Source organism: Mustela nigripes, chromosome 6 (assembly GCF_022355385.1).
Source record: "Mustela nigripes isolate SB6536 chromosome 6, MUSNIG.SB6536, whole genome shotgun sequence".
Lineage (NCBI taxonomy): Eukaryota > Metazoa > Chordata > Mammalia > Carnivora > Mustelidae > Mustela > Mustela nigripes.
In genome coordinates, this window is record NC_081562.1 from 5,941,566 (window position 1) to 5,968,530 (window position 26,965).

The window sequence follows — 26,965 nt, forward strand, 5'->3', positions numbered from 1 at the left end:
ACTCCATAAGTAATTAATTAGAAGAGAGAGGTCTTTTGTGTGTTCTTCCTGGTTTCAGAGTATCTATCAATGTCTTGTCTTTTCTTTTTTCTTGGAGATGCTGGTCCCAGAATATTTTAAATACACTACTCTATTCTTGTCTCTCTCTTTTTTTAATGTTGAGGTATTTACTTGCCAAGGCAAGTTTCTTTTTCTTTTCTTTTCTCTTTTTTTAAGATTTTATTTATTTATTTGTCAGACGGAGGTCAGAAGTAGGCAGAGAAGCAGGCAGAGAGAGAGGAGGGAGCAGGCTCCCTCCCGAGCAGAGCCTGATGCGGTGCCCGAGGACCACAACCCAAGCCAAAGGCAGAGGCCTTAACCCACTGAGCCACCCAGACACCCGCAAGTTTCTTTTTAATATCCTAACCCCTACCCCTGTCCAGCCCCGGGTTGGTTGAACGCTAGACAACCCCTGTCCAGCCCCGGGTTGGTTGAACGCAAGACAAGACATAATCATATATAGTGGGCGGGGCTTCCTTTGTTCTTCCTTCTTCCCCTCTGCCCAGTCCCGCCCATTGTAATGTGGCCCTCCTTTTGCCTCACCACCAAAGCACACCTCCAGTTCAAACCATTCCAGGAAATCTGACGTGTTCCCGGGTGAGGGAAGGGTCAGTGAGGGAAGGACTGACCCGGTGAGTAAAGGACCGGACCAGCCGGAAGCCTAATGGGCCGGGATAGCAGGCTTGGACTCCTGCAGGCTTAATGACTAACCTTTAAAAAGTCAGATAAATATAACTATGAATCACAATGTTTATAAATGACTCAGAAACGGTTGTTAAAAAGTCCTGTAGAGCTGGAGGGCAGCAGTCTAGGAGCTGGGCAAGAGCAAGTCAAGGATGATAAGGCTCGTGTTTTTGTTTTGAGAAGGTAGAGTTTGCTCTTCGGACGTTTTTTATTGGTTAAGACAGTTACAAACGCTAGCTCCGTGGGAAAAAAATCCAAGCAGCCCCAAAGTTTATAAAGTGAGAAGTGAAAAGTCCTTCCTCTGAATTCCTTTCTGTTCTCCCCACCTGCCAGACACACACACAGACACCCCCACGCACCCCTGTGCTCCCTGGCCTGCCCTCCAGGCGTTAACAGATTAACAGTTTGGCTTGGGTGGAATGTTTATTTAAATGGAGATTTTTTTTTTTTAAGTATAATTTCAAGTCAGTACTTTTACAAAGGGAAAAATTTATGAACTGTTGCTTTTGCCAACCAGCAAGGGAAAGTGGGTTAGACATCCATGGAAATGACCAGCTGCCACTTGGAGCAGGGCGAGGTAATGGGACTGGCCGCAGCCCACCGCCTCCTGCGGCTCGACCAGCTCTGTGCCTGGGCCCCCAGGGCAGCTGTGCCTCACCGAGTGGCTCCTCTCCCTCCGGCTCTGTCTCTTCTCAAGTTCACTGTTAAGTCCTTCTTGGGCTTGTAGAAGGTAAATGGAATCCAGTCCTCCCTGCGTAGGCTGGGGGTAAAGGGGGGAGCAGGCCTTTGCGGTTAGTGTGGGACAGGCTGTTGTTGAATACGGAACAGCCTTGCTTTTTGTTCACACCTATCTATGGATTCTGTACAAAGACCTTCTGACATTGTTGTCCTATCGTATCTTGTTTACAGTGATGAGTTGGTGAAATTTATTATTGAGAAATACAGCTATGGCCTTTCCCTTGCCCTGCTCTGGTCTCAGGTTGCAGATCGGTAGGGCATAACGTGTGGTCGGGGAGAAGACACTCAGAGATTTCCCTTTAAGAACACTGAATCCTGAGTTTTCTCCCCTCCCTGATGGTGGTGACGATGGACAGGTCCCTTTCACCCTGGGTAGGTCGCTTTCACCCGGTGAGAAGGCTGTGAGCATCCCCAGACACTCCCGTTACAGGTCACACTGGACAAGTGGAGAGCTGATCGGAAAAATCCGGAACATCTGTTTTGAGCAGAGACACATTACTGATTTTTAGATCAGAAGCCACTGAGGATGCGAGGCTGAGTCAGTGGTTCCGCCGGCCCCGGGAAGCTTGTGTCCCTGCGCCCTAGGATTAAAGCTGGAGTCCGCGCTGTACAGGGTGCTGCTGGCGGCGCCGGGCCTGTCTGTGGTCAGGCGTGGAGGGGAGCCGGCGGCCGGCCCACCGGAGACCTGGCTGCTAGGAAGGGCGAGAGGGGCCGGGAGCTGCGGGCACAGCTGTCGTGTGCCACGTGGGCCCAGCGTCCCGTGTCACTGTTCCCACAAACTTAGAAGTCTTCAGGATCCTCAAAATCACGGAACTCTTTCTTTCTAAGGTTTAGTGGCTGGATGCCAGGGCGGAAATGTGTTCACATTTGCGAATATTCTTTCCATGTAGATCTACGGAGCTGGACTCCAACTGGTCTTGGTTTCAGCTGCGATGCATGCAGGTTGGAGGAAATGCTAACGCGGTAAGTTCACGGCGGACGCGCCGCTTCCCTTCGTGTATAAATACGTGTGAGGCTAGAAAGGAAGCTTGGTGTTTGCAGGTATGAGCTTGGGGACCCTACTGGCTAGCAAAGGCTAGGGGGACTTGGCAGCGAGTGGCCCTGGCGACTTGTTTTTCCCCACATCTGTGAAACACCCAGTCCACACAAAGCCCCGGACGAGGCGCGGGGATATAGTGACAAGCAAGACAAACGCGATCCCCATTTTTAATTTAGTAATTTCTGGGTGAAATTAAAAAAAAAATTTTAAGTGTCCGATTAACTTACAATTTTACAAAAGCAGATTTCCTTAACCCCCCTTACAAACCTAAATACGGATCCTCAAATCTGTAAAACTTAATTTACAAATTCAGTTTACCTGATGAATCGAGTTGTGTTGCTCATACAGGTTTTTAGCACGCCTGCCTGAATCCTGGCACGAGTTCTGTAATTCATGTCCACGTTTGGACCCTTATGAGCTTGTTGAATAGTTTCCTCTAGTTGTTTCAACTTTTGTTTTACTGCCTTGTTCATGCTGCGGTCTCTGTTTGTGAAGAGAGAGTTCTGCACAAGGTGAAGGTCAGCGTAGCTCCTAACTGATTCTACTTAGTGGAATTCCAATGGAAATGAATTTCTCATGACCTAAAAGCAGCCCAGAGTGGAGAGAGTCCCCCAGAGTCACAAAATAACCCGAACGATTGCAGTCCTTAAACAGAGGCACAAAGGGCCAGGGAGTCTCATGTCTGGTTTTACTGAGATATTAACATTGCACGTGTGGAAGGCATTCCCTTTACAAGAAAAATTTTATATTAAATTGTGCGGTTTACATTATTTTTGTAAATTATGTAACTCAATTACTTTTGTTTTCACCAGTATTTTCCCAAAAAATCCCTCACGACAGGAAGTACTGTTTTCAGTCATGTGTTAGATTTAATGCAGTCTTGCTGTTAATCCGTGTCTTTTCCTCCATAGTCTTCCTTTTTCCATCAGCACGGCTGTGCCACCAGTGACACCAATGCCAAGTACAACAGTCGCGCTGCCCAGCTCTATCGGGAGAGAATCAAGTCACTAGCGTCCCAGGCGACACGGAAGCACGGCACTGACGTAAGTCACGGGCAGGTTGGATCATCTTCTTCAGATCAGATGACATTTATTTCAGTAGAAAAAGTGATTTTAACCATCCCAGACAGTAAGACCTTCTAATAGGATTCGCTTGCAAGGACATGACCTGTAGCTGATTCTCATTGTTTGTGGAAGTTGTGCACTACGAGGTTGCTGTGAGTCCTGAATTAGGAAATGCTGGAGCATCACTCCTAGGGGAGCTAGAGAGCGAGGTCCCAAGGGCTTCTGGTCAGGTCGTTTCCATCAACGGATGAATACGTGGCCTTATTTTATGTGTGCTTCTGGTTAAGGACACCTTATTGGGTATATTATTTAGCTAAGTACATAAACTTAATAGTATATTGATATAATAATATTTAGACAAGAGATACAATTTAATATATTACTAATATATAATTATTGGCTCATTGACATTGAACTTGCTGCCCACAGACTATATAGGACTCGGGCCTAAATGAAGCTTGCCTAACACTGTATTTTCTCTGTAAGGCACATCATGGGCTCCCTGTGTCTAGGAGGCCTACGTGGGATTTAGCACTAGGCTTAGGAGCCATTCTAGACAGTGAAATCACCAACAAAAATGTGCAAAATGTGGCATTAAATAGACCTCAGAAAGGACCCTTATTTGCAGTCGGAGAGCTAAAGCAGGAAGACAGAGCGCCACCTTGTTCCGTCTCAGCCGGGGACGGGCACCTGGCGCGGCTCAGATTCTTCGCTGGTCTGCACGCGTCTGTGAAAGGACCACAGAGGTGTCTCAAGCATCGATTTGGGGGTTACAAGGAAATTGTGGCAAGAAGGTGAATTTGCAAATATGGAAGCCACTGTTGATGAGGATTGACCACACTTTGGAACCCACACTTGGAAATTAAGCGCTCGATCTGTCCTACTCAGAAACAGCTTGTGAATCTGGTACTTGACATCCTCAAGGACTGGATGTAGGAATTACTAGATTGCTACATCACTAAAATGTGCTCAGGGGCCCTGGAAGGACTATTACTGACTGTGTAGGAGTGGAAAGTACCGATCTTTAGCAAACAGATCTCTAGAAAGGGAGTGAGATTATTAGGTAAAACCTTTTAAAGCCAGGGAAAGGGCTAAGCGGTGCTCTATGTTCTAGCTGTGGCTGGATAGCTGCGTGGTCCCGCCTTCGACCCCTCCACCGAAAGAGGAAGATTTTTTTGCCTCTCATGTTTCTCCTGAGGTATGTAGTATCTTTTATAGAATTTTAAAGTATGCTTACTCTCACATTTAGAAAGGGTGTATATTTAAATGTCTCACTTAGGACACAGGCTAAGCTGCTGTATAACAACCCTGAAATATTTCTATCTTAAACAAGATAGAAATTAATTTCCATCTGTGGTTCTGAAGTCAGCTGTGCAGGGCTGAGCGAGGGCGGGATCTGTTTGGCTCTTCTCCACTGTTGGCTTCCATCGCAGGGTCCAAAGCGTCTGTTGCAGCTCAGGACCTTTCGCAGCAGTGGGAGTGGGGCAAGCATCTAAGAAAGCTAGTGCCCCATCCTTCTACTAAAAGAATGTAGACGTGGCACACGTCTCTTCCGCTCACATCCTCATAGCCAGAACTTGGTTGTACATCGATACCTAGCGGCCAAGGAGGCTGAGAAATCATTTCCAGGAGTCTGCCACAGTTCAGCTGAGAACTATGGACAAAGAATGAAGACTTTTTTTTTTCAAGATTTTTTATTTATTTATTTGAGACAGAAAGAGAGCATGAGGGGTGGGGAGGGGCAGAGAGAGAGAGGAGAAGCAGAGCCCCTGCTGAGCTAGGAGCCCAACATGGGGCTCAATCCCAGGACCCCAAGATTGTGACCCAAGCTGAAGGCAGACATCCTATCAACTGAGCCACACCCCCCCAGGTACCCAAGACTTTTTTTTTTTTAAGATTTAATTAAGAGCATGTGAGTGGGTAGGGGAGGGGCAGAGGAGAGAGAATCTCAAGCAGACTCCGTGCTGAGCGTTGAGCATGATGGGGGCTCAGTTTCATAGCCCTAAGACCCATGACCTGAGCCAAAATCAAGAATCGGATGCTGAGGGGCCCCTGGGTGGCTCAGTGGGTTAAAGCCTCTGCTTTCGGCTCAGGTCATGATCCCAGGGACCTGGAATCGAGCCCCGCATCGGGCTCTCTGCTCGGCAGGGAGCCTGCTTCCTCCTCTCTCTCTGCCTGCCTCTCTGCCTACTTGTGATCTCTGTCTGTCAAATAAATAAGTAAAATCTTAAAAAAAAAAAAAAAGAATCGGATGCTGAACTGACTGAGCCACCCAGTCACCCCTAAATCCACATTTTAATAGGGACTTGAATCTCACTGTCCCAGTTTAGCTGTGTACAGAGTGTATCTCAAAGCTGTTGTACGAATGAAGTCAGGGGCGTCCGAGAGGCTCTGTCAATTAAGTATCCAAGTCTGGATCTCATCTCAGGTCTTGGTCTCAGGGTTGTGAGTTCAAGCCCCGCATCGGGCTCCCTATTTAAACAAAAGAATGAAGTCAGGACTGGTGTGAGAAATTGGGAGCTGGCCCGAGTAAGCCTCCAGTAAATGCGGCCAGAACCATTGTCTTCGGTGTTGTGGCCTGTTGGGAGCAATGATAATCACCCCCAGATCACAAAGACAGGAACAGAAGGCCTCCACAGCCTAGAATATTTCCTGAGTGGCCCTCTCGGGAAATGTGTGCGGACCCCTGGCTTAGAGCCCCAGATGTCTGTCACTGCCCTGCCTCCTCCCAGGCCCACCGGGGAGGGGCACAATCACTTAACTGCTGTGCAGCCCATTCTTGAACCAGTTTTCAAGTACAGACGTGAAATTGCTGTCGCTTGATTTTGTTTTTTTTGTTTTTTGTTTTTTGTTCTTATAATGTGTGCGTACAGGTTCATTGACAGAGTCGGTAGTTACTAGAAGTAGTTATCAACAGGAAACCAAAGAAACGGTGAGGTAATCTGTCACATTCTGCAGTGCCTGTTTAAGACGGGACAGGGAGAGAGTGTTCACTGGTAGTAGCTGGGAAGTGTTGTCATGCAAATGACAGGCTAAAAGGAGGAGAGAGGGGAACAGTCTGATGTGGACGAGCATTGGAATTCGTATTAGCGTGAACTCAACGTTTGTTCTAGTGTGGCTCTCTGCGCACACTCACACATGCAGACCCGCAGTGGAGCACTGATGACAAATGTGTGTGTCCCTGGGTGAGCGCACACGGATGTAGTACTGGGCTCTTGTCCACCGGGAGGCCCAGAGACGGGACACACCCACACCCCCTCTCGATTTCTAAACACCGCGAGGAACCGGGGCTACTGGTGGAGCAAAGGCAGATTCTAGGAGGGGGGCTGCTGGGGCAGCTGAGCCTAGAGCATCTTGGTGTGCCCGAGAGTAAGAAGTGCTGGGCGGAGGGGCTGACAGACAGAGGAGGGCACGTCTGAAGGACTCAGGAACCAGCCGGAAAGCGTTCCCAGTGGTCAAAGCTGAACAGTTTCAACAACAAAATAGATAATGACCATTTGGATTATAATCCAAAGAATAAAATAAATATCCACGCATCTACACTAATATAAATAGATGATTGAATAAATAAATGAAGAGAAGGGACGATCTTTTCTAGAGAAGAATCAATCATGTGTGCATAGACACTCTGCCTTTGAGGAGGCCCCCTCGCCTTGAGTGCAGGCTACCCATGGTGACTCACTTCCCAATCCTAGGGGTTGGGAAGGGGACAGTGGTAACTTCACCAGGGAAAAGCCCGGCAGGCACCACCTGTTTATCCATGATTTGGTGACCATAATTGAAGTATCATTAACACACAGTGTTACATTAGTTTCACATATACGATGTAAAGATTCAGCAGCTCTGTACATTAATTACCCAGTGCTCATCAAGATGAGTGTGCTCTCGGGGCACCTGCGTGGCTCAGTTGGTTAAGTGCCTGACTCTTGGTTTCAAGTAGGTCATGATCTCATGGGTCATGGGATCGAGCCCTGCATCAGGCTTCTTGCTTGGTGGGGAGACTGCTTGAGGTTCTGTCTCTCTCTTTCCCTCTGCCCCTCCCTCTGTGTGTGCACACTCTCTCTATATATAGATAATAAATACATAAATCTTTTTTAAAAGAATACATTTTAATTTTTTTAATTTTTAAATTTTTAATTTTTTTAATATTATCTTTCCTTCCCACTAATCTGGGTACTTAGAAGGTGACTATTAGATTATTAGCTTTTCCCCCCACTTTGACTGTTTCGTGGACTCGTCTTACTTTGCTTACTGTTGACTTTTCTCACCTCGCTGCAGGCAGCAAGTGGCACAGGGTGGGCCTCGGCACAGCCAGAAGCACCTTTGCCACCTCGGGATGTGGAAATCACTCCGGCTCATAACGAAGGTAGTCTTAAGGACTGTCCTGTAATGCTCTCCTTTGGTTTGATGGCTGCTATGGAACTATTAGAAAATAAGACCCTCGGGGTGCCTGGGTGGTACAGTCACTTGAGCGTCCGCCTCTTGGTTTCGGCTCACTTCATGATCTCAGGGACGTGAGATCGAGCCCCGTATCGGGCTCCACAGTCAGTGCAGAATCAGCTTGAGATTCTCTCTCCCTCTCCCTCTGCCGAACTTCCCACTCATGTCCTTTCTCTCTCTAAAATAAATAAATCAATCTAAGAAAGAAAGGAAATAAGATCCTTGTATTTCATGAGGAAACTTGCCCTGGTAGATCATCTAGTGGGAAAACAAAATTACTGAACAGGGAATCTGATCTCACTTCTATAAAAAAACTGAAAAAAACATACACACACAGAAAACATTCTGGAGGGGCACCTGGGTGGCTCAGTGGGTTAAGCCGCTGCTTTCGGCTCAGGTCATGATCTCAGGGTCCTGGGATCGAGTCCCGCATGGGGGGGCTCAGCAGGGAGCCTGCTTCCTCCTCTCTCTCTGCCTGCCTCTCTGCCTGCTTGTGATCTCTCTCTGTCAAATAAATAAATAAAATCTTTAAAAAAAAAAAAAAAGAAAAAGAAAACATTCTGGAAGGTACATACCAAATTGTAAACTGGAGAATGAAATTACTGAATGAATCACTTTTACCTTCAACTTGATACAGCTGTGAAGTGAGTGAGCTTTTGTGACAAGTGTATGTTACTTCCATACTCAGAAAACAAGATTTCAATTTTTTTTTTTAAAGATTTTATTTATTTATTTGACAGACAGAGATCACAAGTAGGCAGAGAGGCAGGCAGAGAGAGAGAGAGAGAGAGAGAGGGAAGCAGGCTTCCTGCGGAGCAGGGAGCCCAATGCGGGGCTCGATCCCAGGACCCTGAGATCATGACCCGAGCCGAAGGCAGCAGCCCAAACCACTGAGCCACCCAGGCGCCCCCAAGATTTCAATTTTAAAAACGATCCTGTAAATAGTTGGTATCTAATGACTTGCATTTTGTGGTTTTATTATGGGATTTTTATAATAAACATTTATTTGTTTATTTATTTAAAGATTTCATTTATTTATGTGTGAGAGAGAGACCAAGAGAGCATGAGCAGGAGGGGGAGAGGGAGAGGGAGAGAGAGAATCTCAAGCAGAGCCAGATAAAGGGCTCGATCCCAGGACCCCAAGATCATGACCTGAGCCGAAGCAAGCATTAAACGCTCAACTGACTGAGCCCCCCACCGCCAGGTGCTCCGGGATTATATATATAAATGAGATACTTATATCAGTTGCTTGCATTTTAGAAAATCACTTAGGTGATAAGAGTAACAAGGATCAAGACATCAATTTTTTCTGTCTGACACTTTCATCAGCCAGAAAGTTCATGTGAATTAACAGCTCCGTTTCACAACTGTGCAGGAAACCCCTGGGTTCTGGCGCCAGGAGTGTGGGCTGGTATACTGAGTCTGGAACTACTTTTGGGGACCTCGTGTAACAGGAAGGACCAAATACTCAACCAGCTCTAGGACCAAGATTCTAATTTGAGAAACTTTCTGGCAAGGGTCTTTTTGGAGGGTTGGAGGGTTGGCGAGTACCTAGTATTTATCAAGAAGAGAGTTCTAGAAAAGTGGTCATTCAGGTCTCTGGGAGAGTGGGATTGGGAGCATGCTGGAAGGAAAAGTCACTTCATTGGTATTGAATTCTAGGTATAAGGGTAGGAACGTCTGAGATGCCATCAAACAGCAGATTTTAGGATGACTGTTTTTAATGTTACTGGTCTTAGGAGTCAGCCTATCAGCAAACCAGGAGGGGAACATTTTGCCTCCTGGGGAACAGTGAATGGAGCTGGGACAAGTGTTTAGCATTTTGGAAAAAACAATATAGCAGAATTCCTTCTTTACTCTTTACATCATCCTAAATTCAGTCGGATCAAAGATTTAAACATAAACATGAAAATACGAGGTACTAAAAGAAACATGGGGGAAGCTTTTCTTGTCACCCTGGAATGGGGAAGTCCTTCTACACATATGCAAGCCTCTCGAGAAGAGATTAGCAAATCTGTTACAAATACAACATTTCTGTTCTGAAGAAATGCTTGAAAGACAAGTGATAAATATTTGCAATCCGTACACAGAAGCTTGTTTCCTAAATATGCAAAACACTCTGACATGGCTGGATTTGTAGGATTTGCAATTTGTGGCTTTTTTGCACGTTTCATTTTTTGTGCATATGACCCTAGATGCTTGCTAAGAACTCATCTCCGAGTGGCGTTTCGCTTTTCAGATTCTTAGACCTGCACCCTGCTGCGGCCGCACTGCCCTTTGGTCCTTTACTGTTTGCTTATGTTGTCCCTGCGGTGGGAATGTCTCCCCGGTTGCCATGACGCTGCCTCCTTCCTGGAGTCGCTGCTCAAGGGCCCCCCTCAGCGAGGCCCTGTCCACCCCACGGGCACTCGGGTCACTACCACGTTTATGTGTCCAGACTTCCTCATAGCGCAGCACACCCTGACTCAGAGTGGCCGTGCGCTGCGCCGTGAGCTGCTCCAGGAGAGGCGGCTTCTGCAGATGAGGAATCTGCCTGAGCCGCGCATCGGTTGTGCATCGGTTTGTCATTTTCCGTAAGGACAGAGGACAAAAAGTAATCCTGACACTCCCCCGACTACCACAGAGAAAAGGCGGGCTTTGTGCCTGCCAGACAGTACAGGTGACAATCTGAATATTGTTCTTCTTACAGCTAATTAGCATAAAAGGCCGTCTGAGGCTGAAGCGCACATGCCACGGAGGCCCCTGTGCCCTCTGGAGTCCAGGTGTCCCGTCTGTTTTCCGGTAACCAAATGCAGAACAAGATTTTGTTCTTTTTTTTCCCCAAGGTTTATTTATTTATTAGAGAGAGAGACAGAGAGAGCACAAGCAGGGGGAGCAGCAGAGGGAAAGGGAGAAGCAGACTTCCTGCTGAGCAGGGAACCTGACGTGGGACTCGATCCCAGGACCTGGAGATCATGACCTGAGCTGAAAGCAGAGGCTTAACCGACTGAGTCCTCCAGGCGCCCCAAGATTTTGTTTTTGTACATATTTTATCTTTTTTAAGATTTATTTATTTGAGCGCGTGTGTGCTTGCACGCGAGTGCGGGGAGGGGCCGAGGGAGACAGGGAACCCTCAAGCAGACTCCTCGCCAAGTGCAGAGCCCGATGCTACTCGGGGCTCCACCTCACAGCCCTGAGATCACGATCTGAGCCGAAGCCAGGGATTGGACGCGCAGCCAGCCGAGTACCCAGGCTCCTGTGTTCTTGCAAATACATTCATGGGGCATCTGGGTGGCTGAGTCGTTAAGTGCCTTCGGCTCAGGTCATGATCCCAGGGTCCTGGGACCATTTCTGCATCGGGGTCTCTGCTCAGCAGGAAGCCTGCTTCTTCCTCTCCGACCTCCCCTTGCTTGTGTTCCCTCTGTCACTGTGTCTCTGTCAAATAAATAAATAAAATCTTTTTTTAAAAAATCAACATTCTTAGCTGAAGAGTTCCTCCTGAAGGTTTTATTCTTTAGAATTCCATGCCCCCTCACCCCTGCAACGGCACTTCCTCCTCTCTCCCCCAACCAGGGTCTCTCACCAGCAGCTCTCAGCTCCCCCGGCTGAGCCCAGAGTTTCTTGTGTCCCCGTGGGGTGACAGGGTGCAGTCTGGAGTCAACTTAAGGGCTGCATAATAAAAAGGGAGATCAAAAGAATTTTGGCCATTGGAATGTGGGTCCTGACATCCTTTGCTTAAGTGTCCTTCTTCCCTGGCCTTTTTCCAGTGCCCGGCAGCTCCCGGCCCGTGGTAGGGAATCAAGAAATGTGGAGTCAGTTCTTTTCCCACAAAATGCTATTGTTCTCACTCGTCCTGCTTTGCCTACTTAAATGCCTTAACTAAAGCTTACCTTTTAAATATTTATAGGGGCTCCTGGGTGGCTCACTGGTTAAGTGGCCAACCCTTGATTTTGGCTCGGGGTCTCCTTTGACTGGTTTCTTGAGCTTAGTGTCCTGTTTTCAAGGTCTGTCCATGTCATAGCCAGTGTTGTCATCTCATTCTGTTTTCTGACCAAGCAATCACCCATTGCCTGGAGAGACTACGTTTTGTTTATTCATTTTTTGTTATAGATTTTATTTATTTACTTGACAGAGAGAGAGAGAGCGCGCACAAGTAGGGGAAGTGACAGGCAGAGGGTGAGGGAGAAGCAGGCTTCCTGCTGAGCAAGGACCACCCCCCCCATGCAGGCAGTCGATCCCAGGACCCTGGGATCACACCTGAGCCGAAGGCAGACGCCACCCAGGTGCCCCTTGTTTATTCCTTTTGAAAGGGATAAAATTAAGATAACAAAATATTTTTTTAATGAAGTCATAATAGAGTTTCCTAACCAGAATCATTTTTTTTTAAAAGATTTTATTTATATGACACAGAGATCACAAGTAGGCAGAGAGGCAGGCAGAGAGAGAGGGGGAAGCAGGCTCCCTGCTCAGCAGAGAGCGCGATTCGATTCGGGGCTCAGTCCCAGGACCCTGAGATCACACCCGGAGCTGACAGCAGGGGTTTAACCCACTGAACTACCCAGGCACCCCCAGAATCATTTTTTAGGCAACTAGGAAACAGCAGATTTCCTGGTACCTGGAGATTTAGATTTCTATTACTGATATGATTAGTGTTAGAATTGGCAAGTGTAGGGGCGCCTGGGTGGCTCCCTCGGTGAAGCGTCTGCCTTTAGCTCAGGTCATGATCCTGGAGTCCTGGCATCGAGCCCTGCATCAGGCCCCCTGCTCAGCCGGGAGTCGGCTTCCCCCTCTGCCTGCTGCTTCCCCTGCTTGTGCTCTCTCTGTCTCACTCTCGCTCTATCTCAAATAAATAAATCTTAAAAAAAAAAAAGAGTTTGCAAATTTTAACACATATTGGGTGTTTAATCCACATACATACTAGGTGTCTCAGAACAGTATATTTTAAAACACCAGATCATAAGGTAGAATGTCAAATATTAATTAGACCACTAATAGTTTTATCCTATAAAGCAACTGGATAAAAAGCATACTTCCATTTCGACAGACTTTTAAATCAAAATTCTTTTTTTTAATCAAAATTCTTATAATAATAAAGTAGAATGTGGAGAAAGAGAAACAATCTTCTTTGGAGACCAAAACAATTTTCTGTGGAGACAGAAAAACAATCATTGGCAAAATTGGGTAAGATATATATGACCGAAAAAGTAAAATTTGTTACATATTTAAAAGCGTGTTTGACGAGTATATTTTCTGTATTAATACCAAGATATTTAACTTTCAGGTGGACCAGAGCAAGGACCGAGTGTGGAAGGTCTTAATGCACCAACGAAGGCTGGTTTAGGTAACAGGCCTACGACTCTATATTCTCATTCTGAAGGGCGCCTGGGTGGCTCAGTGGGTTAAGCTTCTGCTTTCAGCTCAGGTCATGATCCCAGGGTCCTGGGATCGAGCCCCCCCTGGGGCTCTCTGCTCAGCGGGGAGCCTGCTTCCTTCTCTCTCTCTGCCTGCCTCTCTGCCTACTTGTGATCTCTGTCAGTCAAGTAAATAAATAAAATCCTAAAAAAAAAAAAAAAATCTTACATTCTGATTTCGAGAGTGAGATTCATTAAGACAAAAAATGAATCCCGTCTTTACATTCTGCCAGGACTTTGTAGTCTAATACGGCATCATGACCATTAATCTATTAGTAAGATTTTATTGAGCAAAAAATCCTGGAGGGCAGAGCAGCTCCATCATTCCCGTTGACTCAAGAACTTTTCTAGTATTTTCTTCTCCTAATTTCATTTTAGTGATCTTTAATGTTGCATTATTAGGGAATTTTATTCTGATATTAGTGCGTATTACATGGCATTAATTGGAAAGCAATACTTTGGTGAAAAATAGCTAAACTATTAGAAATGTTCTGGATATTTTCATCCGGTGTTAATGGCCTTGTAGGAGTTTGGGAGCAGATTTTGTGACTACTGCCACACGGCTCCAAAAGGAGGCGAGGGAAAGGAAAACTTCCCTAGATGCCTCTTTCATATTTGAAATGTAATGGGGTTAAATTCTCATATTAGGGCTAAATTTGAATCTTTCGTTGTTTGTGGCTTTATGCTGTCTTTTCCTCTTAAAATACATTCTCGTCTTTGTCAGAAAAAAGTTAAAATTTTATTCCTACTGAGTCTCTTAAACATAGAATATATATAGTCTTTGATTAAAGTTTACCCATAAAACAGTTTTTAAGGAACTCTAAAGTATATATTTTTGTGCAATTTAGAAAGTACTGGTATGAAATAATAGAATGGTTTATAATTCTTATTGGTTAATAGATAAAATCTGTATATAAGTCGAGGTGAAAAAGCTCATTGCTGCTTCAGTTAGTTGTATACGTAATGCCTGGCTAACTTAATGTTTTAAAGTAATTCTAAAAGTTTTTGAAGAGCAGATCTTAATAGGAGGGTTTGTTCTAATATACAGAAGAAATGCTCCTGAAGAAAGCAGTGTGTAGGGCCAGGCCAGGCTCTTAATTTCTCTTCAGGGTGGTATGCAGAAAATGTTTTCTCTAAGTTTGGATACTACTTGGAAATACTGAGAAATTCCATTTAACCAAGCTCTAACTCTAAAATACACTCATGTTCGGGTCTTCTGGGAAATGTTACAGTCTCTTAAATAATGATATGTATCTTAGTTTTTTTTTCAGATACACTAAAAATAGAAAAATTATGTATTTCTATTGGCCTGACTTTCTATTTTTTATTTTTTGGCAGAGGTGTCCTCTATCATAAAAAAGAAACCAAATCAAGCCAAAAGAGGAGTGAGTATCACGTGTAAATACCTAATAGCTCGTCTCTGAGATAGCCACCTTTGTCACTTCCCACACTGTGGTGTCATACACGTGGCTGTGATGAAGAACCTATGCTTTGTGCAATGAGATGAATGTTAGACGTACTCAAGTTTTTCTAGAATGAGTTTTCAAAGAAATTTTTCCTTTGATGACAAAATTAAAAAAAAAAAATCAGCAGAGGCTCCGTGGGAGTGTCTGTTGTGTTTGCGTTTCTGTAAGCGATGCTATCGCTCGAGACTTAGAGGGTTGTCATCCGCAGAACTTTCAGAGACCACGATTCCCTTTAGGGTCCCCGTTCTGGAGGCAGGCGCCAAGGCAGCCACTTTGTCACTTAGTGGCTACATGATCTCGGTCAAGCCACTTAACTTGCCTCAGCTTGAGCTGCTCATCTGTGAACTGGGGTCGATGGTGATGCCAGCTTGACAGGGTCGTGAGGACTGAGTGAGAGAACGCTTGTGAAGCGCAGGTCACAGTGCCTGGCACGTCATAGACACCAGTCCACGTTAGCTGTTGCTGCGAAGCTTTCCAAAAGTTTGGGCAGAACCTAATCCTGTATATCTTCTAGCTTGGGGCCAAAAAAGGAAGTTTGGGCGCCCAGAAAGTGGCGAACACATGCTTTAATGAGATTGAAAAACAAGCCCGGGCTGTAGATAAAATGAAGGAACAGGAAGACCTTCTGGCCAGGGCGGCGCCTAAGGAAGAATCCATGTAAGTCTGACTTGCTTCTCCTAGTGTGTTTTTAGTGAATAAAACTATTAATAATACAACTCGGAGATTTGCTTTCCAGATGCCACTGAATTTTGTGGGGAGGGGGGCTGCCTGGACTGGAGAAATTGGAATGATAATGTGGAGTCCCTTGAAGTCCAGCCAGTCAGCTCACATTTTATCTAAGAGGAGCACTGGAATGAGGGAATGTATTTTGGAGCGTGAGTTCCTCAGTGAGCTCAGGACAGACAGAATAGGGCAGAAACTGGAAGCCCCGGGGCCAGTCCAGAGAAGGCTGTGAGTATTCACTGAAGGCTCTTAGAGGCTTTGTTTGTGTTGGAAACAGAAGGGAGCGGCCCTCTGGAGAGTGCATGTGCTGGGTATAAAAGACCGTGGGGAGAGATGCAGGGGGAGCACAACGCAGAAAGGAAAAGCAACTTGGGTTCCTAGTTCTTATGTGTGTTTGTTTTACTTATGTGCTATTCCCTCTTCCTTTCATGTGTGTTCTGTCAGTTTTGGCTTGAGTTACTGTAGACTGCATAATGAAGAAAATACTAATTTATGAGGTTTAATGCTGTGAGGATTAACTTAGTTAATGCTCATCAGAGCGCATCAGACAGTGCCTGGGGCGGAGTCCGTGCCCATTCGGTGTGCTTTCTTACTGTTCATACTAACAGTTTGTGAAGGAACTTTCTGATGGCTAAGCCCAGAGAATTTGAAGTGTAGGGGCGCCTGGGTGGCTCAGTGGGCTCAGGTCATGATCTCAGCGTCCTTGGATCGAGCCCCACGTCCAGCTCTCTGCTCGGCAGGGAGTCTGCTTCCCTTCCTCTCTCTCTGCCTGCCTCTCTGCCTGCTTGTGATCTCCCTCTCTCTGTCAAATAAATAAATAAAATCTTGAAAAAAAAAAAAAAAAGAAGTATAATATTTCTCCTTGTCATTTAACTCAAAGAACGTAGGGGGCAGCACTAAACCATCTTTGGGTACATATGGTTTGAAATGCTTTCTGCAAAATGTTCTTCCAGCGGTCACAGACCTCACTTTAATTTCTCTAAGCTACGTTCTTAACCCTGGGGAGGCCAAATCTGAGGCTCTAGACTGCTTCTCTTGGTGTTTGGGATCGAGCTGTGTGCGGATTGCTGGTGCCTGGTTTTCCTGGAGCCTGTAAAATCCAGAGCCTGATCCCCTCGCTCTCTGCGGTGCAGGGGGCTGGAGATGAGCACAGTGACCTTAGAAGGCCAGCAGCCCTAGCTGGTAGCTTTCGTTAGGTCGGTCAGGTACAGCAGGAACGCAGAGATGTGGGCCCGGGTGTTAATGGATCTGACCTGGGAACCTGCTTTGACGGCTTCCTTGGCCCCATTCAGGACAGCCCTACCACTGTGCCCTCCCGCTCAGCCCCGGGGCAGCCCAGTTCTACCAAAGCAGAGCTGTGCCAGCCCAAGAAAACACACACTTTATCCTTAAGATGCGACAGACAGGTTAACTTCTGCAAGTTAATGTTTTCATGGCCATGAGTAGTTAGTTCAGTTCAGCAGCCAGGAACCGCAGTTTCCTCTTATCGGGCCTGGGAAATTCCGACTGGCCGGGCACGAGCCTGGCCTCACCTCCTGGCACGCAGCTCCTGGGCTTACCCTCAGGAGTGTGCACAGTTGTTGGTTGGGGGCGTGTGATGGGAAGAGGCAGAGCTTCTTCCCTTGTGTGATCTGAGCGGCTGCAAGCCCTCCTTTGAGCCAGGGACTGGGAAGCAGGGAATCCTGACTTCTTAATTCTAGCAGTGCTGCTGCCCCGTGTTACGGGAAGCCTGGGCAGTCAAGTGTGTGCTTTTCCTGGGCAGGAGAACCTCTCCCCACATCCGTTCCTCTTCTCCAGAAGAATCTGTTGCAACAGTTTTATCTGTTCACGATTTTCAGCAAATCTGTTGTCTTCCTCCATAAAGTATACTCAAAGCTGTTTTTTATTTTCTGAGTGATAAAACCTAGTGCATTGCCAGAATCCGTGTGTTCAGTAGGAATAATAGTAAAGAGAGCAAACTGCTCGGTCAAAACAAAACAAATTCTGCCTGGCTTACTAGGGAAGAAAACAGCAGACGCATTTTCTCTTTTTTTTCATTTTTTCCCCTATTTTCTATTGACTGTTTTTCTAGTAAGACATACCATTGTCGTTGACTGTTAATACAGAGAAATATATTTATGTTACTTCGGCATTTACACCGTGACTTACGAGGAATCCATGACATTTTACACAATTTTATAAAATGGATGATAGCATAGAGTTCCTGATAAAATACGTATATCACTTTTCAGGACCCCGACATTCTGTCGCTGTCTTACTAATATAAAATAGTTCTGCTGTTGCTGATAGAGGCATAGTTTTCCTTATGAAAAATTAAGTATTCATAACATTTTTAGAACTCTGGGAGTCTGGGACAGGTGCATTCCCCTTTGGTGCAACATTCATAACAGACATTTGATAACAGATCATTAGTGTCTGACTCGCAGCACAGTTTTAAATGCTCTCAGAAGCCTGATTATATAGAGATCCTCTGAAGAATCCTTTTGCAATTAAGTAACTCCTTCTTAATTTATCTATTTGTAAAGTCAAATGTGTGTGTGTGTGTGTGTGTGTGTTTAAATCAAGCAAACCAGTGAGACTCATCTTATCCTTTTGCTCTGTAATGTGGAAATATAAATGAAATATTAATCCAGATAAGGAATTCTGCCTTTTACTATCCTATATAACATAATTTCCGTATATGTTGTATTATTATGTAGCAGATGGTACAAACCATTATATGATGATAGCTGATATGAACTAGAACAGGAAGGTGGGATCAGCAGCAACCAAAAAGTGGCTGTAAACTCGTTCAAATTTTCTTGAGCATCTACTCAAAAAAGACCTGGGGGTGGAGCCAATTTGCCTTCCTAATTATTAATTATGGAAAGAAGCACAAAGCTCAAATTATAAGCGACATGTTTAATTTTGCTTAGTGTTTGAACTCGAGAACACAAAATTAAAACCAAATTAAGGAGATTTGGTTTTTCTGGCAGCGTTTCATCACTGCGATTAGCCTACAAGGATCTTGAAATTCAAATGAAAAAGGACGAGAAGGTGAACATGAGCGGCCAAAAAAAGACCGAGTCCGAGAGACTCGGCATGGGATTTGGAAATTGCAGAAGGTACGTGGCTTCCAGGAATTAAACCCAGTTGCTGACCGTGAATGGTTTTTCCTTATTAACATCAGCTTGAAAAGTATTTTTTCTTGATTCCTTCCTTTTTTCAGCGTTTTCCCTTAATACTCAACATAGCACGAAAAATTCCAAATTTGATTCTCAAAAAAAAGGAAATAGGCCTGACTGGTCGCTAAACAGATGCCACAGACAGAATTGATATCTGTGACTATATTTTGTGTAATCAGGTTCTGGTCATCACTAAGGCTTTTTGATGCTGATGCCAAAAAATATACATACTATTTTTATTGCTCATGTTTTTAATCCCACTAATACATTTTTTTGTTGAGAGTATAGATTAAAATGTTCGCTCTTGGGGTGCCTGGGTGGCTCAGTGGGTTAAAGCCTCTGCCTTCGGCTCAGGTCATGATCTCAGGGTCCTGGGATCAAGCCCTGCATCGGGCTCTCTGCTCAGTGGGGAGTCTGCTTCCTCCCCTCTCTCTCTGCCTGCCTCTCCGCCTATTTGTGATCTCTGTCAAATGAATAAAATCTTTAAAATTAAAAAAAAAAAAAAAAGTAAGACGTTCGTTCTTCAGTGAACCCAAATGTCTTCATGAGCGAATGTAACTTTTTCCCATTTTATTCTCTGTTTCCTCAAGTGGCATTTCACATTCCGTGACGTCAGACATGCAAACCATTGAACAGGAAACACCAATCATAGCAAAACCCAGAAAGAAGTACAGCGATGACAATGATGATTCATACTTTACTTCCAGCTCAAGGTAACCCGCTAAAAATCTACCTGCAGTGTTGTTTTGAAAAGCAGTGGTTAGCGAGGACTTACTCACTTATTGGCGTTAGGAGCAAATACAAATCCTTTGTTTCATGGCTTTTAAGAGCTCTAGCTGGAGTCCAGGGTGTCCTTTGGAAAAAACTGGGGAGGCTTTCACCCCATGCTTGCTAATACTAAGGTGTTTGATAATAAAAATCATCCAACAAGAGTTAAATTTAGAGGTAGAAATTTATGTTTCTCTAAGTGTGAAACGGGAGAAATATAGGAGGATCCCAGACGTCCAGATCCTTTCGTCTTGGGATACCTGCTTCCGAGCCTCCAGCGGGCGGGATGGAACATTAAGTCAACACTAGCGTGTGCGCCTCAATTCATGGAAGACGCTGGTGTGCTGGCGGCTCCCGGGCTGAGCTGGCTTCCGGTGGGTCAGTGTTCGCCGTCAGATGGGACAAGTTGCCTGACTCCAGTGTGAAGCCGACCATGGCTGAGGGCCGTGGTTCACGTTCAGGGGCCTGAGGGGGCAGAGAGGACAAGTTTAAACTCGAACCGACTCTCTGAGGTTCTTTCGAGAACCTGATCAGCACAGGGGAGTCCTGCTTTAAAAAGAACCACAGGCCCCTGGGCTGTTAACTGGAGGTGGCCGCCAGCCGGGAGGACACAGCGAGAAGAGCGTAGGCCCCGGCGCTGACGGCCTGGGTTCAGATCCTGACTGGGCCATTTAGTGACTGTGTGACCTTGTTCAAGTTACGCAGCCTCTGGGCTGCAGCTTCCTCATCGGTAAGTTAGGGATACTGGCATCTGCCGCGCAGGGTGCGGGGGTGGGTACGTGAGTTCATGCAAACGGAGCTTTTGGAACAGTGCTCCACTGTTGCTCGTGTTATGTTTAGTTGCTGTTATGATACAGAAACTCAGCTCGAGAGACCTGCGGCCCAGTCCGAATGGTTAATCCCTGTTGTTAGATGCTTACGCATGTCGAGGGCGTCCTTCAGGTTTGGAGTCCAGGAAAACCGAGGAGGTGTCCGTCAGTAATGGGCTCCGTCCCTCATGCCTGGGAGGGCATTGCTGTCATCTGGCGGTTGCGTAGGCTTCAGGTGTTTTCCTGCGTATAAAGTGGACAGTACACCTGACATGTGTCGCGCGTACACACGCCTGTTCACTGTGAACTACAGGCCAGTGGTGAGAGGTACTTTTCAAAGTCCCAAGACTAGTCCTAGCCTTCTCACGTAGCTTCCCATTATTTCAAGTCCAGATGTTTTACCCGAAAACCCGAGTAGTTCAGTAGTTCAGTGGTGTTCCTGGTCAGTGTTGTCAGAGACGGGCGGGTTTCTCTTTCCTGCCGAGGGTCACCTGGATAACACACCAGGTTTTGGTTTCCTTACAGGTCGCTCCCAAAGCATGCCTTTTAAACGTTTTTAAATACATTTTCTACAGAATCAAACTCGACTTCTAACCTGATTTGGGAGCTGCTCGCACGCCAGCTTATTTCAGATTCTCTCCTTAAATGAGCGAGCATAGAAGCATAGAAGAGTAAAGAAATTTCAAGTGAAATCAGCCCTGCTGCTTGGCAGCCAAGTTGCAAACAAATGGCTGCAAGTGAAGTTATCCATGGGATGGGCCCTGAGAAACTTCTGGAGAATGTCACTGGCTCTAGGTCACTGATCGGCTCCCGGGGGACTTTTTTCTGCCTTTGTCAGGAGTCTCAGGAATCATGTAGGTTTCTCTTTCTCCAGAAGCTTAGAGAGTTGGTCCTAAGGCGTTTGCTCTATGCAGTAATTATGATTTGAAACGAGGGAGTAGGTGTTTACACACGCACCACACTTGATGGGCTCCCACCAGAGACACCGGAGCGCGGGGTCCTCCCCTGCAGGTTGTGTCCCAGGAGCAGGGGTCCCTTTTCCAGCCCTGCTCTGTCGTAACACTGCTAGTGGGACAAGGACACTGTTAGTTCTCCGGCAGCTGAGGGAAAGCAGACATGGCCCCTGGGAGAGCCAGCGTCTGAGCTCCGCCAAGAGCTCGCACTGCCTCCAAATTATTCATTAGCCCATTAGAACTTGGACGTTATGAATTATGAAAGAGTGCTGTTTCTATTAAAAATAAGATCCACCGTATCTTTGGGCTTTTTTAAATTGAGTTCCATTACATTCAGGATCTAAACAGCATAATTATACACTGAGTACAAAATAATGACACCAGAACAATTTGCTCAGCCCCGTGCGGCCGGGGTAGACAGTCAGTCGTCCGTGCAACACATCGCATACGTGCTGCTGTTGGGGTGCTTTATCAAGGGGTCGTAACAGCGTCCTCAGGGTTGGATGCGGACCGAGCGCGAGAGCAAAAACACGAGTGACAAGAATTGAGAACCAGGATCTAGGAATGAGAATTAGAAAATCAGTAAAGATTTGGAAATTGGAGACGGCTCTTGTGTTTCTGAGGCCAGGCAAGTGTCCCACAGCCCCGGTCGTCAGTCAGCCCTTCCAGTGGACCTGTGGCCTGGTGGGCCAGCCAACTGTGCCCCCAAGGGGTGCCGCACGCCTCTCGCATCTGTCCACGCACGGAGAGCTCACCCCTACGCCTAGGCATCCCAGCACCCGGAACGCTGCACAGTGTCCCTGCTGATCAGTAGGAGCCCAGCAGAATGGCTCGCGCCCTCCTGAATCTTCAGCAGTCCAGTCATTGAAAAACTGATGCCCTTAAATTCCAAGATAAGCACTTTGGCTTATGGGAATGAAGACTATTTCCTTGGAGTGACAACTAGATCTACAAAATCCTAAACCCTAGCCGCTCCGAGTGGTGAGGAGTCTGGAAGCCCCAACCACACCCTGTCCAGTGCTTCCTGCCCCACCCCGCCCCGCCCCCAGCATCCTCCAGGGGACCCTACGGCCCCGTCGCCCCCCACTCCCTCTCATCCTCAAGGTAGCCGTCCGGTCCAGGGGCAGCTCCCTGAGGAACAATGCCTCTGCTTCACACCTCCCTGGGTTTGTGAGCTTGAATCAGCCAGCCCAGAGGGCAGGGACTGGACATGTGTCCTCACCCTGCATCCTCATCCAGCAAAGTACCAGCCCCTCATGGATGCTTACTAAGTACTTTTTAAATTTCTCATTGACTTGATCTTAATCCTTTCACTTGGGCCTTATAAATAAGTCTCTCAGATAATTGAAGGTGACTTTCCGGGCCCGTGTGCCTCCCACATTTTGGAAGCCCTGTTTCTCTGAACCACTTGAAGACTCTGTCCAAGTCTCCTCTCAAGAGGGGAGAGCACAGGGCTCCAGGCTCACGGAGAGAGCTGGGCCCGTTCCCCGCTGACAGGCAGATCTGCTCTGAACCTCCATCAGCCTTCCTGGGGAGACAAGGCCGTGTAACGAGCTTTTGCTCTTTGCTCTTAATGACCCCCTCGCTAGAGAAAGCAGAAGCCACTTTTGGAAATTCTGCTTGCTTTCTATTAGCCATGTAAAGTCACACACCATCTGCTTTAAACAGCAAGCTTATCCCTTCTTGCCTTTTTTTTTAAACCAAGAAGAGGATGTTTGTTCTCAACATTCCCACCCCCAAAAACCTTAGCTCATCTGGGCCCTTGGCTTGTCTGTTCTCGAAGGTTCCTGCTGCCCCCTTTGATTACAGGCCCCTCTGGCCACCCGGGCTTTCCGTCTCTGTAGGACTTCTTAGGACGTCAGAGCTGGGTGCTCACCGCGTATCCCATGAGCTGCTTTCCTTACTGAGCAGAAAGCCTGGGTGACATGTTTGAAAGTCTGGACAGCCTCTTGCACCATCCTTCCTTTCCCAGGACCTGAGCCTTGGAATCCGCCCCTTCCAAACGTCTCGAACCCCACCTTTAAAAGGAGCGCGTATCTGGCAGAGCCGTTTTCCACCCCAGGCTGTTGTGAATCCTGAGGAGCCCAGGCACGTCCCCCTCCCCCATCAGTCTCTGCCGCGTTCCAGACAGACCCTGCTGCTCGTGGTCAGAGAGTGCGCGGTCACCACACAGGACCAAAGCTGCCATTGAGTTGTGCTCTCGGAGCAAGGCCCTGCTCGGTGAGGCTCGGCTGATGAGAGGGTAAACTGATCTAGAAGGCCGGCATCTTAATCTAGAAGGCCGGCATCTTACAGACCAAGTTTGCTCCAAGCTCCAGCCTGCAGAGTGGTCCAGGGATCGGGCGTCCAGAGCCATGCGTCCGACCCGAGGAGGGGGCCGGGAGCATCCCTTACCTGAAGTGATGGGGAGTTGTTGGGACTGATGGCTTCCACGGGGGCTACGACAGCAGGGAGTGCCAACAAGGTCCTAGTGCTTTGGTGGGATTTTTGTTGTGACTACCTAATTAGGTAGAACTAGAAGCAAAGAGAGCAAAATAAGTCACCTCCTGTGGGTAAAGACACTCAGAGCTGTCGTGTGCTAGCGGATGGGCTAGGTTTTGCTGCAGTGACAACCATCCCCCATCTTAAAGGCTGACACGATGGTGGTTTACTTCTCGTTCAGCTGAGGGTACAGGTGGTTGTCCAGATTACCTGGCCTTTGGGTGGCACCTTGGTTTTCCTGATGGATGGAGTCTTCTCCTGCCTGAGGCTATAGCACCTGGAAAACACCACCTTGTCTTCCGTGGGGCGTGGGAAGGGGGCACTGGGCACTTCAGAGGCCTGGGAAATGGCTCTCCTCATACCTGCTCCTGTCTCAGTGGTCAGCTCTAGTCCCGTGGCCACTCCCACATTCAAGGACCAGGAAGTACAGTGTGGACGACACCAGGAAGGTCTCCCAAGTCACTGCCACTCTGTTACATACAGGTACTTGGACGAGCCAGTGGAGTTCCGAAGCAGCTCTTTTTCTAGCTGGGAAGACAGTTCAGACTCCTACTGGAGAAAAGAGACCATCAAAGATGCTGACGCCATCCTGAAGACCACAGGCTATTCAGACAGGTACGAACACAAAGCAGAGGGAGTGGAACTCGTGAGGCCACACATCTCTAGGGAAATTCTCTAAAAATTAGTCAATGATTTTATTCAACAATCGCAAGAATATTCTTTGCATCCTGGTCTCTTTTCTACCACTGCGGTCTTGCCTTTCCAGAATGTCCTATAAATGGAATCATACAGTAACTGGCCTTGTAGACAGGCTTTTTTTTTCTTTTCCTAGTGCATTTGAGACTCTGGTCGTGATGTTGTGTGTCTTCCTCTTCTCTGTTGAGTCATTTCTCTGTTCACCTGCCGAAGGACCATCTCTAGTTGTTCGTGATTATGAATGAAACACTTTTTACCCTCCTGTCCAAACCAGGTTGCTGTTGAGAGTACAAGGAGACATGACGAGGGTTGGACAAGAGGTGCAGCCTGGGCATGTGCTGGGTGACAGGAGGATTCTCCTTTGGTGTCCCGCGTGATGTGGGGTCACAGCTAACGTTCATTACCACGTGCTCGGTGTTTACTGATGGCTCTGTGGTGCCGACGAGTGAGATGACTGGGCTGTTTAAATAGGAAAATTCCTTCAGATGTTGGGTGCTTTGGATATTTATTCATGTTTTTATTAGAATTTTCAGACTTTTTAAAGTGGTCTAGAATCCTTTTACAAAATGACCACTGTCAGCTTTTTAAAAATAAAATGGCATTGATATGCATTATAAATGAGAAATGCATTTGCCTCACCTCAAATTAGTTTAACCTATTTGGTCTGGATTTTTTTGTTTGTTTTCATTTTATGTGCTGAGAACACATTAGGATCCATACTTTCAGCGAATCCCGAGTACATACAACAGTATTATTTACTGCAGCCCGGTCCTGTGCTTCACATCCCCAGAACGTATTCTCTTGTAAATGCAAGTTTGAACTCTTTGAATATCTGCCCATTTCCCCTACCTCCAGCCCATGGGAAACACTGTTCTACTCTGTTTCTGTGAGTTTGACATTTATTTATTTGACAGACAGAGATCACAAGTAGGCAGAGGGGGGGGGGAAGCAGGCTCCCCTCTGAGCAGAGAGCCTGATGTGAGGCTCGATCCCAGGACCCTGAGATCATGACCCAAGCTAAAGGCAGAGGCTTTAACCCACTGAGCCACCCAGGCGCCCCGAGTTTGACTTTTTTAAAAAATATTTTATTTATTTGAGAGAAAGAGAGAGAGCACAAGCAGGCAGGGGTGGAAGAGGAAGGGCAGAGAGAGAAGCAGATTCCCCACTGAGCAGGAAGCCCTAGGTGGGACTCAGTCCCAGGACCCCAAAGTCATGACCCGAGCCAAAGGCAGACACTAAACCAATGGAGCCACCCAGGTGCCCCGACTTTTTTTTAAATTTTAGGTTCCACATAGAAATGAAATTGTACAGTATTTTTCTTTCTCTTATAATATTTATTTCACTTAGCACAATGTCCTCCAGGTTCATCCATGTTGTCCCAAATGGCAGGATTCCCTTTTTTTAATGGCCGAGTAGTGTTCCATTGAGTACGTATTTTCGTGCCCGTTCATCCGTCAACAGACACTTAGACTGTTTCCGGGTCTCGGCCACCGTGAACGACGCTGCAGTGAACTTGGGAGGGCAGAGATCTCGAGGTCCGGACATTGTTTGCTTCGCTCAACGCCCAGAGGCGGGATTGCCGGGTTAAGTGGTCCGTGCCGGGTCTGTTTCCGTGTTCAGAGGGACCGCGGCGCGGGCGTCTCTGCGGCTGTGCTAATTCACATTCATTCCCACCAGCAGCGCACAGGGCTTCCTTTTCTCCACTTCCCATCCGTCCGCGGCTCTTCTGGTAATTGCCAGCCGAGCACGCGTGAGCGGGCGTCTCACTTGTGGTTCTGATTTGCATTTCCCTGACGATGAGTGACGTGGAGCATCTTTTCAGATACTCGTTGGCCGTACACTAACTGCTTGGAACTGCTTTTGCTGTGTTTCATACTTTCTGGTGCCTTGTGTTTCCATTGTCATTTGTTTCAAGAGATTTTCATTGCCCTTTTGATTTCTTCTTTGCCCCACTGGTTGTCCAGGAGTGTGTTGTTAACTTGTGAATTTTCCAGGTTTCCTCTGGTTGTTGATTTCTACTGCCAACCATTATGGTTGCAAGACACTTAATAGGACTTCAGTCTTGACTTGGGAAGATCTAGCATATGATGTAAATGTGTTTTGTGACCTGATAAATGATTTTTTCTGGAGAATGTTCTGTGTGTGTGCTTGAAAATCTGCGTTCTGCTGCTATTAGATGGAACGTCTGGGACATGTCCGTTTGTCCATTTGGTCTATGGTATTGTTCAAGTCCAATTTTTCTTGATCTTCTGTCTGAGTGATGTGTCCACTACTGAAAGTGGGGATCTGACGTCTTCTGCCGTGATCGCAGGGCTCTTTGTCCCCTCAGATCTGTTAGTATTTGTGTCATCAATTTAGGGGAGCCCCTCTGTGCTTACAGTTATTACATCCTCCTGACGAATTGACCTCTTTCTTATTACATAATGACCTTTGTCTCCTGTTACAGTTTTTGTATTTTATTTTTATTTTATTTTATTATTTATTTTGAGGCAGGGAGGAGCAGAGGGAGAG

General features: G+C 46.6%; 1 protein-coding gene across 1 annotated transcript in view; it reads left to right on the plus strand.

Annotated features, from left to right (window-relative positions):
* Positions 1 to 26,965, plus strand: part of ARFGAP3 (ADP ribosylation factor GTPase activating protein 3) — a 46,219-nt gene that overhangs the window by 7,113 nt on the left and 12,141 nt on the right. Inside the window, exons 3-12 of the mRNA XM_059401856.1 lie at positions 2,352 to 2,424; positions 3,412 to 3,543; positions 4,679 to 4,762; positions 7,843 to 7,930; positions 13,265 to 13,324; positions 14,733 to 14,779; positions 15,375 to 15,517; positions 18,559 to 18,687; positions 19,338 to 19,460; positions 24,242 to 24,373. Of these exons, the coding sequence (XP_059257839.1) occupies positions 2,352 to 2,424; positions 3,412 to 3,543; positions 4,679 to 4,762; positions 7,843 to 7,930; positions 13,265 to 13,324; positions 14,733 to 14,779; positions 15,375 to 15,517; positions 18,559 to 18,687; positions 19,338 to 19,460; positions 24,242 to 24,373 (1,011 nt within the window). The remainder of the gene's footprint in view (positions 1 to 2,351; positions 2,425 to 3,411; positions 3,544 to 4,678; positions 4,763 to 7,842; positions 7,931 to 13,264; positions 13,325 to 14,732; positions 14,780 to 15,374; positions 15,518 to 18,558; positions 18,688 to 19,337; positions 19,461 to 24,241; positions 24,374 to 26,965) is intronic.